This window comes from Achroia grisella, unplaced genomic scaffold (assembly GCF_030625045.1).
Source record: "Achroia grisella isolate CSIRO2021 unplaced genomic scaffold, CSIRO_AGI_Agris_v1 utg841, whole genome shotgun sequence".
NCBI classification, from domain to species: domain Eukaryota; kingdom Metazoa; phylum Arthropoda; class Insecta; order Lepidoptera; family Pyralidae; genus Achroia; species Achroia grisella.
The window spans coordinates 18,653-29,748 of NW_026713039.1; the positions used below are offsets into that span (position 1 = coordinate 18,653).

At 38.5% G+C, this 11,096-nt stretch overlaps 2 protein-coding genes across 3 annotated transcripts; one reads left to right on the plus strand and one right to left on the minus strand.

The window, feature by feature from the left end:
• The first annotated feature begins 1,279 nt into the window (after positions 1 to 1,279).
• Positions 1,280 to 3,785, plus strand: LOC131852255 (small ribosomal subunit protein eS21). 2 transcript variants are annotated; one of them, XM_059202907.1, is made up of 4 exons: positions 1,280 to 1,332; positions 1,420 to 1,478; positions 2,291 to 2,482; positions 3,711 to 3,785. In XM_059202907.1, exons 2-4 carry the CDS (start codon positions 1,429 to 1,431, stop codon positions 3,718 to 3,720), a joined length of 252 nt encoding a protein of 83 aa, XP_059058890.1. In that variant the 5' UTR covers positions 1,280 to 1,332; positions 1,420 to 1,428; the 3' UTR covers positions 3,721 to 3,785. The 2 variants fall into 2 exon arrangements, with proteins under 2 accessions (XP_059058890.1, XP_059058891.1); XM_059202908.1 differs by lacking the exon at positions 3,711 to 3,785 and having other exon boundaries at positions 2,291 to 2,486.
• A 3,382-nt stretch (positions 3,786 to 7,167) lies between these two features.
• LOC131852185 (uncharacterized) lies at positions 7,168 to 11,096 on the minus strand. The gene is made up of 6 exons (XM_059202828.1): positions 11,092 to 11,096; positions 10,804 to 11,050; positions 10,379 to 10,531; positions 9,672 to 9,937; positions 8,805 to 8,892; positions 7,168 to 7,434 (listed from the first exon to the last, which is right to left on the minus strand). The coding sequence occupies exons 1-6, from the start codon at positions 11,094 to 11,096 to the stop codon at positions 7,168 to 7,170; spliced, it is 1,026 nt and encodes a 341-aa protein (XP_059058811.1).

Consider the following 11,096-nt stretch of genomic DNA (forward strand, 5'->3'; position numbering starts at 1 on the left):
TTACAAACTTATAATGGATATTTATTTATATTTAATCAACGGACTCAGTAAATATTTAGCTGAGCTTCAAGTTTTTTATCATTTATTAACACATATTTGGACATTATAAATATAAAATTTAAAAACTTTGTTTCATATTTATGTATATTTAATTAGCAGCCTCACAAATAAGTTTCAAGTTTTTACCACGTAAATATTTAATGACCTAACCCAATAAAAGTCAAATAAAAAAATTTCATCGTTTAGCTTCAAAAATGACGATTCTTCCATACAATCTTTTATTCTACCCTTTTTTCGCGTTTGTCAGAGTCTAGACTATCTGGCATTTAAATCGGGTAGTTTTGGCGTGAAAGCGCGCGATAATAGTTAATTCGCCACACATATATATATATATTTAGCGTTTTTATTGTTACCGCTATTATTTATGTTTATCTAGTGCCCACGGGAAAGAAGAAGGTGAAATGATGAGCAGATTGTTGTTATGTACATATTTATAATTACGAAATATTTACAATGGTATGTACAAGAAAGTGATTGTATGAATTGTGCCGCGCGATAATAGAGCCACATATATATATGTATGTATTTTATTTTATAACTATAAAAGAGAATTGTCCTGAGATTAATATTATTTTATAACTATAAAAGAGAATTCTCTTTCATAACAACAATACCATTTCATACAATAAGCATTTCATATACAAAACTTTTTGGCATTTTACATTTGAAACAGTAATTACAAAAAAAAAAGTATTTACATTTTGTATTTAAATACTTTTCTTAAACTACATCGTTAATTTGTACATTTATGTATGGATTTCACTAGACAGAAACACATTGAGTAGAATCTAAGCATTCAGCGTGCCGGTAAGTGCCGATGAGTAGAGCAATAAATCTTAGTGATTACTTGCACGCTAGTGACACTTTATTATCAAGATAATAGTAGAAAAGAAATAACAACTTAACCTTTATTCAAATAAACTTAGTGTAAACAAATATGAATCTTTATAATTTTAAATTCTTCCAATCATTCGGAACGCATCATAAGAAGAATGAGCAAGAAACTTACATATACTAACTTTTAATACATAGTCGGAAGTATTATTATTATTAAAATACAATAAAAGACATAAAAAGTAAATACATTATTTAATAATAATATATTTACTATTTATGTCTTCCTTTATTGTGTAAAAAAAAATATGGCCAAAGTGCTTGAATCCCATGTTAGAAATGTCGATATGTAAAAAAAAAATTTGTTCAATCACTTCATTCGTTCTTTTAATTTTTTTTCTCTTTTACCTTTCGTTTGGCCATCCAGTCAACAAATAGGTTAGTTTCTTGTTAATTTGTGATTAATGTGAATTTTCTTCTGGATACCGTGTACAGTGTATATTATTAAGTGATTATTTATTTCAGAAAACCAAAATGCAGAACGACGCGGGTGAATTCGTTGATTTGTATTGCCCAAGGAAATGGTAAGTTTTTAGGTTAGATCTGTTACACGTTTTTGAGTTTATTGTAATGGTATACCAAAATGTTAATGTAAATTGTTCGTGTAAATTTATTGCATAATGTCTGATTATTGGTTGTTCACGATGTTATTTTGATTACAAACAATATTACTGTGTGGTAGATGAACCTGCCTTACAGGCGTGCAGCCGTGCACACAAAAAAAAGTAATATGACAGTATTTACTTGATGTTCCTCTAAACAATAATATAATTTATTTATATATATCTTGTGGTACATTGCTGGATATAAAGGGGAATTAAGCTTGTCAGTTTGAATGTATAAAGAGGGTAAATTCTACAATGACTACGTGTATTAATAAAAATATATTCATCATATGAAAAATATTTTTCTAGATAGACGTTGCTATATGTTTGGACGGTTGTATGAATTAATGGTTTATATGTTTTTGTTATTACTCTGTGCTAAAACTATCTGAATCACTGCAACCTGTATAGATCAGTTAGTAGTCCTCAAAGTTACAAGGTCAGGGGCAAGGATTTAAAAATATTCTTAAAGGCTATGGTTTTTATCTCCTCAGGATAGAGGGTCTACTTTCCAAAGACGATATTTAGTTTATGCATGAAGGGACTACAACCACATATAATGTGTTGTAGTCCATTCATGCATTTCCTCTTCAACTTGGCAATTTTTTCAAACTTGGAATAATTTCAATAATGTTAGTGATGTTTCCTCTTTAATTTGTCAAAATCTGCATATGTTTGTTAAGAAAAGGCCTAAGACTGCCAAATGTTTATTAATTGTCATTTGTGTACAGCTCTGCGAGCAACCGTCTCATCCACGCCAAGGACCACGCGTCGGTACAGCTGGTGATCGCGGACGTGGACCCCGCCACGGGCCGCGCGGCCGACTCCTCCAAGATCTACGTGGTGTGCGGCGCCATCCGCCGGATGGGAGAGTCAGATGACTGCATCGTCAGGTTGACCAAGAAAGATGGCATACTGACTAAGTGAGTACTCACATCTCGTTGACAATATTTGTTACTATTACATCAAATAATAACAAAATAATTTGTTTTGATATATGTCTTAGGGTCGCTCTTTTGTATGTATGATAATTGAATGTTGCACTAACGGCTTACTCTGGTGGGGCACCAGTGGAGGTTGATAAGATGAGCAATGAGGTCAGGTCAGTCAGCCCATCGTGACAAATTCACTAAGAATTTATCACGATAGTTTCCAGGGGGAATCATGTGGAGGTCAACCTGACACGGTACATTGCTAGCAATAAGATCATCAGTCCACATTACTAACAATCACCTTTCCCGCCACTCTTTTGTTTATATTTCTACTTTACCAATCATTATCTTATAAAGAATGACACACACTATGGTATGGTTGTGGAATGTTATTCTGAAGTGTAATCAGTCATTGACTTTAATGCTTTCAGACCTGAAAGATCCAGGCGTGATATTAATATTGCCTTTATAGCTGTAGATAGATAAGTTGTATAACTAACAATTTACATCCCAACTTCATTAATATTAAAATAGTCTCTCTATTATTCACCTTAAGATAAATATATTCAATTTTCTTATATTAATTTAAAACATAAAAGTATATTTGAAAATAATAAGAATTAAATTATTTATCAATGAACATAACATACAAATGGAAGTAATATTTATTTAAATAAACTCAATAAAAGCAAATTTCCTTTTAGTAGTCATATTTTCTTATTCTACCACTAATTCAGAATGCAGACTCGTCACAAGAAGAATGAGCAAGAAACTTGGGTGTTGCTTTTTTTAACATACCAGCGAGTTCCAATACCACCACCTACGATATATCATTCTAGTGGTTATGTGGTACAGCACTCACAGATGACTCAAAATTTAATATATTAGAAATATATGTATATTATATTGTTTATTGCACTTTTAAATAGAGTAGAAAACTTAATTATATACAAAGTGGGCAAACATGGACTTATCTGTAAAAGGAATATCTCTCATCTGAAATAGTTAAGCAATTATATTCATATAGGACTCATTTGTTCTATTGTTTTATTATTTACTAGTGTCCCGCATATGCACATAACATTTTGTCACAACATCTTTTTAGTGTGACATTTATTTGGAATATATATTTATCTGTATATTGGCTCTCTCTGGTCACAACTTCTGCATTGTATTCTATATATTATTGAATGTAACACACTGCTTTTTGTTGTTTCAGGAACTATTGATTGGTTTAGTCATGTAAGCACTCCTATTTTTTAAGAGAAAAATAATAAAAAAAATACAAAATTTACTATTCGTTTTATTTCTAAATAGTTACACAAAATCTAATAATATGATAACATTAGTCTGTAGTCGAGGATCACTATTTGATGTATTCATTATATATGTTATGGATTCTATATAACTTGCTCTCAATTAATAATTTTTTTCAAATGATAGTTATAAGGCATGTACAGATTACAGCAATCCCATTCAACCGTTGACTGATACATCTGCTTGGTAAATAAATGTCCTTTTCAAAATACGACCACCATTCATTAAATTTTACAGTTTACATGAAAGTCCGACAGCAATTAAAATATCTTCTGATACGAGTTTAGCGTGCGGTCACTACTGCTAGGGGTTTTCTGTGTATGTTATGTATGTATTCATAATAAAATCTAACCATTTATATGAGTTGTCTGGCGCCCATAACACAAGCTCTGCTTAACGTAGGTCTAAATAATTGAATTCTCCAGGTACATTTTTTTTCAATATATTTCTATTGAACACATTTGGAATGTAGTGGTATTGTGGTATTACCTTTATAAATGAGAGTATAGCATGTCATTAGGGGGATATATCAATTGGTGCGTCCGCCGCAGCCCGGCCTGCCCCCCGGCGGCGGCCGGCAGATGGTCTTCTTCTTGCAGCCGAGCGCCGCCGTCACCAGACACATCAGCCACCACCACGCGCACCACGCCACCGCCCTCAACTGTCACCACCGACACCAACAGAAAACTAACATGACATTACGAGTAGGTACTGGGGGTTAAATCTGCCGGTAGACAGCATCGATCATAATAAAATGACTGGCTGCGTATAGGGGGCAACGGTCACCACTTGACAGATGGCAGGATAACGGCACTGTCCCGTTCCAAAGAGCACAAAATTAAAATGTTTTAATAAAAACAGACCTTTAATAGTCATTTAGGGATTTTATTTTTATAGGTCGTCTATTAGAATAGAATAGAATAGAAAATTATTTATTCAAGTAAACCTAATTTGAATTGCTCACATTATTGCTATTGCTCACTAGATGGCGTTATAAAAGTAGACGGCGCTATTTAGCTGTGCTTACTTTCAATAATATACGTATTCGTTAAAAATAGACCTTATGCATTATAGCTTTAAAGTCTATTTTAGGTTTTATTTAGGAAGTTATATTAACAGACCGATTTTGTCCAGTGCTCACTAGATGGCGTTGTAGAAAAAATAAATGGATACTATTAACATGTTCTTGCTTCATTTTGAACTTTTGCCTCAATTTTGAACAATTTACAAAATACGAGTACTATTAATTATAACACGAACGAGCTTCTCCATATCGGCGGATTCGGACGGATTTTTAATTTCTTTTTGCTATTGACAAACTGTTCTTGCTACGCTGTGACGGCGGGAAAGGCATTTGTTAGTAATGTGGACTAATAATTGTTAGCAATGTACCATGGCAGATTGACCTCCACGCGGTTCTCCTGGAAACCAGCGCGATAAATTCCTAGTGAACTTGCCATGATGTGCTAACTGATCTGACCTCATATTCATTTTATCATCCTCCACTGGTGCTCCGCCAGCGTAAACAGTTAGCGCAGAGGGGCACACCATTCCATTATCATCATTAAAAAAACAAAAAAATATGCTGTGGCATAGAGTTTTGTGTTGTGAATACATTTCATAGTATACATACCGTCATCATTGACAACCAAAGAATTCAGTAGTGTCAATCTGTGGTACTTTGTGAACCCAACACTTGAGTGTTGTGGTCACCAGTACTTGGGCTTGCAGCCGCCCGGACACCGCGGGGGACGACACGCACCCTTCCTCTTACAGGCCAGAGCACCCACCACCTACAAATGGTAATACAATAAAAACTAGGGGGAGGGGGTGGTTAGTAATTTGGACTAAAGATACCAGTTCTAGTAATGTCATGACAAGTTGGTCTCTATAGGATATCGCAGGAAATCATCTATACATATAAATACAATTGGACTGTCTGTTTATAATGTTGAAATAGCCGTTTTTTACTACATTTATACGCATATAAAAATGATTATTTTGGTGTATGTACACACCAAAATAACATTTTTTTCAATTTTGTACTGGCTAATCTCTGAAAAGGCGGGACCGATTTTGACGGGACTTTTTGGCAGGTAGATGATGTAAAAAAGAGTAACTTAGGCTACTTTTATTTTAGAAAAATATAATTAAATTCTACGCGAACGAAGTCACGAGAACAGCTTGTCTGTTAATATACATCGTCTCAATCTGCAACAGTGGTACATCGTTACCACCTACCTGCACCAAGATACAGATCAGCCACCACAGACCAGCTCGCGAGTACTTCATGTTGCCACACCAGCTCCGCGGCACCCGCTACATGTTGCTATTGTGTATTCCAACACTAACAATTTCCATTGTGTCACAGCCGAAAACTTCTTTTGTTCTGCTTGTGATCAACTGTCACGTCATACAGTTTTGTATTCGTCCGTTAGCCATATTTTATTATGTTTTCGGCCTGATTTCAGAACGAAGAGGTTGGTATTTACCTTTTGGCATGAAATTTCGAATATTTATTTAACATAGTGAGAGTTACGTATATTGGTATAATATAGTTGGTATTGTGTGACGCTGGACTGAGCACGTAGGTCAACAGATATAGAATAGAATAGAAAATCATTTATTCAAATAAATTAAGCACTTTTGAATAGTCATAACAATTTTATTAATCTACCGCTCATTCGGAAAGCTGTCTCATCACAAGAAGACGAGCAGGATACTTGTGTGTTGCTCTTTTAAATAATTCTTGTAAGTTCACATTTTACAATTCGAAATGTGTGAATACGAACTACCAACCAGCACTAATTTACTAGGCTCAAATATAAATATACAATAAGATTAAATCAGTCGTAGTGATAAGAACAGACCAGTCCCTACAAGCAGCACACGTTCACGAGTATGACGTATGAGCCAGCCATCACTGCGCTCGACCATATTTTAGGGAGCCCAATGACCCGTATATGTAAATAATAAAGAATTTATATAAATAGTTATTATATATGCACCTAGTAGTTTTAGCGGTGTGATATGCATGCAATGTTTGGGCTACGAAACGAGCGTACTGCGTCGATTAATTTCTAGGTAGTCGGTTCACTATAACGACGCGCAAGTAGTCATTTTAGATCTAATAAAGGAGCGGCATATCATAGTCTACTGTATCCGTTTACCATCAGATGGGCCGCATGCATGATTGCTACCATCGTAGTATAAAAATTACCATTTGCAATCGACCTTATCGTACATTACCATCTTCAAGAATCGATTCAATTTAATAATAATAATAATTTCTCACACTCTACGGTGTTAAAAATAAGACAACAAATTCAGAACGTAATGCATATAATAGTATGATATAGCTAGGTGTGCCCCCCGGCGGGGTGTGCGTGCGGGCAGCACAGTATCTGCACGGCGACGTAGTGCCGCAGGGAGCGCCAGTAGCCGCGGCACAGCGCGCACAGCGACCGCCCGCCGCCCCCCGCACCGCCCCCCGCACCCCCCGCGCCCCCCGCACCCCCCGCGTCCTGAGCGCCGTCCGCGCCGACCCCCCGCGGCCTACACTGTACGCTGCGGGCGCGCCGCGTCCCCGCGTGTGCAGCTCGCAGCCTCTTCGCTTGCGCGTACAACTGACAAACCATATTTTAAAAGAAAGTAAATTATATACAATTTACTGCACTTATAACTTAAAATAGCACACGATTATTAGAAATATTGTGTGGCAGGGGTATCTGATGTGGGGCTGTTCAAGTATTACGTAAGCAGATTTATCACAATTATTTACCCCCCATCCCCTGTTGTCAGCAAAAGTAAGCAAAGCTCTTACCCCCTCACCCATGCTTACGTAAACATCTCTCAATTAATGTTTTGTTTTTTTAACAAAGACAATGTGAGGGTTGCCATTCGTGTAAAAAAGTAAATTACGACCGATGACGTAATCATCATACAGACTCCCCCACCCATCCATGTCATCCAAAATAAGCAAAGAAAAGACCCCCCGCCCCCCTATAGTGCTTACGTAATACTTGAACGGCCCCTGTGTATGTAGCTAGTTTTTAATAAATAAAAAAACTAGCTATCCCCGCGCAACGTAATCGCCACAATTTTCCCATTTTTGCAACATTTCTCATTGATGATGCTCCGTCGATTAGTGTTGCCAGGTCTGATTTGATTTAAATCGGTACACGAGCTCAAAAAATTCTGTGGATTTAGTGTTGCTGATCGGGACAGTAAATAAACAAGGGGCTTTTGAGTCTGCGTTTAATTTGTTGCGTTTTAAACTACTAGTGCAAGTATAGTATTATATTAATTACCTAAATCAAATATGTATTTAAACTTACATAACAAGTAATCAGTCTTGTCTAGTCTAGTCTTAATCAGACATTTATCGGTACAAATCGGTTATCGGTTAGATCAGGTACAAATCGGGTCGCGTTCCCATACTCTTGAACATCGGGACGTCCCGCGCAAATGGGGACACCTGGCAACACTAGTCGTAATATAACTAGCTTACGAGTACATGCTTCCTCGACGAGTTACTCGTACCTCCGGTAAACCAGAGTAGCATAGATATCAAAAAGATATCTATTCATGATCCATAAGTAAATTATCAACTAATAGACAGCCAGTATTTATAAATGTGTTAATAAATTCAAAAATCATTTATTCATGTAGGATATTTTAGCTAAAAATTTTTATATTATGTATTTTTTCAACTCGTCCAGTTCGGTATATAGATCCAATTGAGAAGAACTGGCAAGAAACTCAATTGCATTATCTTTTTTTTAAGCTTTTTTAAATTTTATTTACAATGTATATTTATATAGGTGTCTATGTCTAACATTAAATTAAAATCCCGTACATGAACAACTATTGGCATGCACGCTCGTCATTCAAGTAATCGTTTAGTGAGTAATAGGCTTTGCTCAGTAAATATAACTTAACAGATGTTTTGAATTTATTTAAGAGTAATCCAATTGTGATTACTGTTGATACTTACATGAACAGGGTCGTCGAGGTCAAACGCGCAGTGTGACTCGCGACCACTGCCATCGGAGCCCTCCGCGCTTGGACCGTAATCTACCGCGCTGTCACACAGTCACTCAGATATTAGTTATATATTTACTATTAGTCCGCAAGCAAAGCATCTCACAGCAACTACTCCGTTTTACACCCAAAAGGTCATGAAATCAACTTTGACCGACAACAAAACAGCTTTGTATGTTTATTTGTACTTCAGACCTATTTACCTAAAATAGGTTTGGTACTATTCTATTACCTAAAATAGGTCTGATAAATTGAAAATTAGTCCAAGAGAAGGCGGTAGTAGGCTCTCTATGTAGGGGGCTCGCCATGTCGATTTCCAAAATTTATAGAGGTGTTGCGTTCACAATGACGCCGTCCATAAAAAGCGCCTCTGACTACCCCCATATAGGATAACTGTCGTGAAGGTCTATTTGTTATTTTGTAATAAATAAAAAGCTCTCGATCTGTGTCTATCTGACACGACATCTCCAATCGATCCCTCGTCCAATTCACACGTAGATCGACATTACGACGACCAGAGCCGAGGTTCGAACCCCTAGAGGTGCTCTCACATTAAAGTCAAATCCGTCAGGCAGCAGTTGGTCTTCAGGCGCTCCATAAATCTTTCCTCGGGTTCTGAGTACCACCTACACTCGCCTCCTATCGTCCGGTGAAGCTGTAAAGGCCAGCTACGTCCAACAGCATTAGAATGGTTCGAAAAAGAAAACTTAAATAAATGTGGAGTGAAACTTTGAACACGTTGTCTTTTCTACAATTTATGAGTACTCTTATAAGTGTTAGTGATGTTTCACCAGTATAAAACAATATCGTAACGTGATACCTGGTGTAATGTTGTACCACGTTGGGTCGGTGGTGCGGGGCAATGTCGAGGGCGTACGCCTGCGTCACGGCGCACAGCTCGGGCCGCGGTACGCTGCGAGGGCTCCACGGATCGCCCCTGCTCGCTAGGGTGCTCCGCTGATGGCCCACGCTCGTGCGGGCGCTTCGCTGGTGGCCTGCGCTCGTGCGGGGACTCCACGGTTCGCCCACCGCGCGCTCCACTAGCCGCGGCGCGGCTGTGTCACCGGCAGGCTTTTCCGTTGGTCCCTTAATGGAATTTAAAATTGGCGATTGCATGTCAATAATGACTAAATGTGTAAAACAAGATATGATTTAATATACCACCACTACACACCACCACAACTTGTACCAGAATTTATGCAATAAAATCTCATTTTGTCTCGTCTCGTCTCGTTTCATCTCATCTCAACTTGTTTCGTCTCGTCTCGTCTCATTTCATCTCATTATTTTTATTTGTAATTCTGAATAATTTGTTTAGACAACTACTGCATGCAACTGCATTTGATGGTAAGTGGTAATAGTCTCTTCTATGCATGGACGACATCGTATCAGCATGTCATCGTGGTAATTGCTTGCCATGCCTACCTACCAAGGTGTCATGCCTCAGAACTTACTCACTGCACAACAGTCTCACAATTTGGTCCTTCGAGCCGAAGAGAGAAGAGAGAAAAGAGAAGAGGAACGCACCTGCGGGGTGGTGACCCTGGCGTCGGTGGCGACCAGGTTGTCGGAGCGGGCGCGGGGGCGCGGCGCGGGGGAGCTGCGCGCGCGCGCCGCGAACAGGCGGTTCAACTCGTCCAGTTTTGTCATTATAATCTTATAGGTCTTGCATTCTTCTGCCTATAGAATAAATATCGAAAATACAACAAGACAAATGAACAACTGCCACTAATTTAGAGACGTAAATCATTACGTATGCACATTTCTGTTGAAGAGAAGAATCTGTGTCCTGTTCCATAATCTGAATGTAACCGGAAGGAAACTCCTCGCGAGACCACCGTGTGGGGACGAAGTCCCTGTCGATGGCGGTGCAACGGTAAAAGGTAAGGCATCATGTCGAATAATTCTTACGAACACAATCCATTGTATATCTTGTGGGAACGTCAACGTACTCTGTGCTTGTCCTTCCGCCTGGGGTCCCTGGTGCTGCGGCTGGAGGAGGAGACGTCGCTGGTGTCTGCGGTGGGCCGCCCCCGCTGTCCGGCCTCGAGCCTCTCACACAGCAGCGCCACCCGTGCCAGCTGTCGCTGCTGGTCTCTGAGCGCGCGCTCGCACTCCGCACGGAACGCGTGCATCGAGCTGGCGGAGTCCTTCGCCACGCGAGGAGACACATTCGTGCCGTCCAATGCGTTTGTACGTCTGGAAAATCGTAATAATAATAACCCTGGACAAATCACAACAGCAT

Coding starts and splice junctions, on each gene's coding strand:
- LOC131852255 (XM_059202907.1), top strand. CDS start 1,429: ATGCAGAACGACGCGGGTGAATTCGTTGATTTGTATTGCCCAAGGAAA. Junction 1,479..2,290: donor TTGTATTGCCCAAGGAAATG/GTAAGTTTTTAG, acceptor ATTTGTGTACAG/CTCTGCGAGCAACCGTCTCA.
- LOC131852185 (XM_059202828.1), bottom strand. Junction 10,532..10,803: donor GGCGGAAGGACAAGCACAGA/GTACGTTGACGT, acceptor TTTATTCTATAG/GCAGAAGAATGCAAGACCTA. Junction 7,435..8,804: donor ACCTCGACGACCCTGTTCAT/GTAAGTATCAAC, acceptor ATGGTTTGTCAG/TTGTACGCGCAAGCGAAGAG.